This window comes from Rhagoletis pomonella, unplaced genomic scaffold (assembly GCF_013731165.1).
Source record: "Rhagoletis pomonella isolate Grant_MI unplaced genomic scaffold, Rhpom_1.0 Rhpom_scaffold_00001, whole genome shotgun sequence".
NCBI lineage: Eukaryota > Metazoa > Arthropoda > Insecta > Diptera > Tephritidae > Rhagoletis > Rhagoletis pomonella.
Genome location: NW_023458555.1, coordinates 111,910,430 through 111,915,011, shown reverse-complemented (window position 1 = coordinate 111,915,011; position 4,582 = coordinate 111,910,430). Strand labels below are relative to the sequence as shown.

The following is a 4,582-nucleotide window of genomic DNA, read 5'->3' as shown; positions in this document are numbered from 1 at the left end:
TACGTTTGTCGTTGAATGTTTAGCGTATGCGAAGAGCGTGCCCCTGCAGCCAGTCTAGCTCCTAGGACAGCAGCCTGCAGCTCGAGCCGTGGAACCGAGAGCATCTTCAACGGTGCTACTTTCGCTTTACTTCCTACCAGCCTGCAATTGATGACACTTCCAATGGCGTGACGTAGGTAGCATGTGGCCGCGTAGGCATTTTCGCTGGCGTCAACAAAGACGTGCATTTCCAGCTCGGACTCGTGGCTCAGATCTGTGAAATAGCATCGTGGTATCCTTACGGTCTCCACCTCAGGAAGTAGGCGAACCCATCTCTGCCAGTCGGAGTAATAGTCATCGCGAATGTTGTCGTCCCAGCCACAACCTGAGCGCCAAATCTTCTGGAATAATATCTTGGCGTATACGATGTAAAAACTAAGTAGCCCTAAAGGGTCGAATATACTCATGATAATACTCAATACTTCTCTCTTGGTAGGGCAACGGTGATTGCGCAGAAGATCCCCATGCTTGTGATGCGGAGACACACGAAATGTAAAACAATCCTCTCTGGTGAGCCACCAAAGGCCCAGAACCTTCTCAGCTGGTATCTCTGGATCAGGACTCAAGCTCATTTCGGGTTTACTGGCACCAACGTGCAGTGCTTGTAGGACCGACTCGGAGTTCGACCGCCAGTTTCTGATATGGAAACCACCTTCCCCATGAATGAACTTGACATCTCTGGCAAGCTTGACAGCCTCACCTACTGTGTCCACGCTATCAAGCATATCATCAACATAATGGTTGTCGACGATACACTCGACGGCTCTCGGAAAGCGGTTCCGGAACTCCTCTGCATTCAGATTTTTTATGTACTGAGCACTGCTAGGTGAGCAGGTGGCCCCGAAAGTCATAACTGTCATCGTGAAAACTGACGGTTCAGTGGCGCCGGGTGCAAACCACACAAAACGCTGATAGTTTTGATCCTCACGTCTGATGCGGACTTGGTGGAACATTTCTTCTATGTCTCCACTCAAGGCTATTGCTCGTTGTCGGAATCTTCTTAGGACAGATAGTAGACAGGTCAATTGGTCCGGTCCTTTCAAGAGCATCGAATTTAGAGATACCCCCCTGGTTTTGGCGGCAGCGTCCCAGACGATGCGAAGCTTTTGTGGCTTGTTCGGATTACGTACGGGGAATATGGGCAGGTACCAACACCCCTTTTCTAACAGCGAATCGGCTGGCAGTTCCTTAGCATATCCTTTAGCCACATAATTTGCGATTTTGAATGACAGAATCTCGGCGAGTTCTGGATCACGCGTAAGCTTTCTCTGGAGACACTGCGCTCTCCGCAAGGCTAACGGTAGGCTGTCAGGAAGCGTGTGGTTAGCATATTTCCAGATTAATCCGGTTTCGAAGCGACCATCAACACGCCGGGTAGTAGACTTGAGCTGCTCAACCGCGTGATTTTCTTCCTTGGATATCAGATCGCCAGCCTTTCCAACGACTTCCAGATTATCCAAAAGAACGTACTCCTTAATGGTTTGTAGTAACTCGGCGTTTGCTGCGGTATCACAGTCGCAAACGTGAAATGCATGGTAGCCGGAATTTCGTCGTTGCGCTGCCAGGACACCCTTTACTGTCCACCCCAGGCGTGTCTTTTCTGCTACCGGTTCATTGTCAGACCCTTCGCGCGATCGAAGACTTAGGCCCAGGCGACTGTTGTTCAGACCTATTAATAGCTTCGGCACGGCGTCGACGTAGGAGGACAACGGAAGGCCTCGCAGGTGTGCGTACTTGGTTTGAAGCTTACTGGCATCGATAGACTGCATTGGAAGCTCAAGTTTTTTTACTGTATGCACGTTCGTTAACGTGAAACGTCTTTTGTCGTTGAACCCAGATATATTCAACTCGAGCACCTGGGAGTCGTCTTCATAACGGTGGGTGTTCGCTGTCCACTTCAGGCACAAAGGCTGTGCTGTGCCCGAAAGTCTCAATTGCTTTTGTAGTTCGGCGTCCATCAACGTAAGTGACGAACCGTCATCGAAAAACGCGTATGTTTTAATCTTTATGTTCTTACCGTGAAGCGTTACCGGTAGCACCCGAAATAAAACTGATTCCATGTCGCAGCTATGAGTGTTTAGCGTGGAGTTAGCCAGTGGTGAGCTAACTGGATTGTTCCGCTGTTTGTGAAGTAAGGGATGGTGTATGGAAACGCAACCATCTATCCCGCATACGACATCAGAGGGGCATTGAAGACGAGGGTGTACCTTTAAGCAGCGACGGCACAAATTACTTAGACGCACTAAGTTCCACCGCTCCGCTCTATCCGCAGCCCTAAATTTGCTGCAATTCTCCGTCGTACTACACTTTCCATGACATATGACGCACGGGCTGTGTTTCCCAGTTCTGGCATCGCCAGCGTGAGCATTTAAGTATCCACGTTTGGTGGATGGTTTTGAAGTCACGGACGGCACCAATACACTATTCGCTCCTTGGGCGAGTTGAAATAGCCAGTCCGCGAAGTTTTCGAGATTGCAGGAAGTCAACTGCAACTTGTGCATACCCCAAAATGCGGCAAGAAGTCCGGGCAACTTGTTCACTAGCTCTTGCTCCAGCTCGGGGTTGTTGAGATAGCACAGCATATTCGAAGCCTTCATTGTTGCGCAAACATTTTGTACCTCTAAGGCTAAGTCGACTAAAGCCTCAAGACGGTTCTCCTTTACGACTGGTATTTCCCGGATTCGTGTCACGAGTACAGCGATAATAAGCTCGGGGCGCCCAAACTTCATTCTTAGCGTGTCGATTATTTGCGATACGCATGAAGTATGTAAGAGTAAGTTCCTGACGGCATCCCGAGCGGCTCCCTCTAGAGCGTGTCGTAAACGTAAAAGATTTTCACCCTCGGAGAACCCACATAGTTCGGTAGTTTGCTGGTAAGTGGCTAGGAACAAAGGCCAGTCCTCCGGTTTGCCGTTGAACTTAGGTAAGTCTTTACCAACACTAGTGCGCGCAGCGATCTGATTCTTGGTGAGACAGAGTGACGGCATCGGGACGTTTTCGCCAGTTGCCTTAGAATCCGTCGGTGATGACGAGCATTTGGGTACCAATTTAGGTATCCATGTTGCGCCGGTTGCAGGAACGGCCGTGTTGTGTACGCTTTGCTCCAGTATAGAAACCTTTTCCAGCAGGGACTGGATCTGGAGCTGGAAATTCCTGTCGTCGGGTGCTTCTTTTGGCTGACTGAGAGAAACCGAGGGACCGGCTGGTTGCGCGGCTGGAGTCTTGTGACCTTGGTGCGGTGTTTTCGGTGGCGCAGAGTTGGGCAAGGTAGGCACAGTTGCATTAAGCCACTTTTCCACCGCGGTTGAGTCCAACCCTTCGTCCAGATCGGAACATTCGTCTTCTGTTTCGAGGTTTTGTAGAAGTTTTCGGCGCCTTTCAATTAATGCTTCTCTTTTACGAAGAATTTGTAGCTCTTCTTCAAGAAGTGCGGCTTCGGCACGTTGTCGCCGCATCTTTGCTGACTTATCGCTGGCACTACTGCGTGGGGCACCTCGTACGTCGACTTCGGCGTCTACGACGTTTTGGGCATGCTCCCCACCATTACCTTGTGCATTTGGATTCTTAGCAAGTCCGTCGCATGTGCCCTCTTGGCCTTTCTCCTGCCCTGCCATAGTGTTGCGCGACGGAGTGCGGCACTCCGCACAGCGCCAGTCCACATTTTCGATCGAAGCTGTAACGCCAACGCACCGAAAATGGTACCATGTTTCGCACTCGTCACAGCAAACCATCTGTGAATCATCAGCTTTGCTGCAGATCTTACAGCTATAACCTTCGGTAGTCTTAGCCTTTAGCATTTTGCGAATTAATGCAAGCACGTTAAAATATTTCAAAATTGTTACGGATTCAGTGATGGACCCCACGCCCAAATTCTCAAAACGCTTTTATTTGACTGTCGTTTGAAATATCTGTGAATTTATTTTAATTGTTCAATAAATGATAATTACATTTATTTTATATAGCACTTACTTTAGTACAAAAAGGGATCAATCCTGATTTAAATTTTCAATTTATGTGTGCACACGTGCAAAAAAGAGATCAAAAAGGCAGAATGTCAAAACAATCGCAGAAACGTCCCCCATAAATTCCTTTCGATTCACTAGGGTGTTGCCGTATCTTTTCTAACACCTATGTTTTGGTATATATGGTGTTAAGGTTATTTTTGTCTTTCAAGAGAGTTAAAGGAAATAAAAAAAAAAATATACTATTATTATCCCAGTCAAGTTAGCTCAATAAATAGGTGTAAGCATACAATGATTCGCATTGAGCTGGAAATTGGTACGAATGTTGGGAACGCCGTTATAAATTAAATGTGAAAAGCCCCCATCGATTCCACATCCACAAAAAAATGTATTCGAGGCCAAATGTCACATAAATTGGTTGTTCGGATTTTTCAATCAAACTGTAAGGTGTATCATAAAAATAGGTGTCACAAAAGAGTAGATCATGCAATTATCTATAAAAACTGTTATAACAGTTTTGTACGTAGGAATTAATATTTCAGAGATATAACGATTCAAAATGCTGTGTTCTCCACAATATG

General features: G+C 47.3%; 1 protein-coding gene across 1 annotated transcript; it reads right to left on the bottom strand.

Annotated features, from left to right (window-relative positions):
* Positions 1–333: 333 nt before the first annotated feature.
* LOC118735263 lies at positions 334–4,160 on the bottom strand. The gene is made up of 3 exons (XM_036464916.1): positions 4,009–4,160; positions 573–3,947; positions 334–414 (listed from the first exon to the last, which is right to left on the bottom strand). The coding sequence occupies exons 2-3, from the start codon at positions 3,834–3,836 to the stop codon at positions 334–336; spliced, it is 3,345 nt and encodes a 1,114-aa protein (XP_036320809.1). The 5' UTR covers positions 3,837–3,947; positions 4,009–4,160.
* Positions 4,161–4,582: the final 422 nt, after the last annotated feature.

Coding starts and splice junctions, on each gene's coding strand:
- LOC118735263 (XM_036464916.1), bottom strand. CDS start 3,836: ATGCTAAAGGCTAAGACTACCGAAGGTTATAGCTGTAAGATCTGCAGC. Junction 415..572: donor CAGAGATACCAGCTGAGAAG/GTTCTGGGCCTT, acceptor AGGGCTACTTAG/TTTTTACATCGTATACGCCA.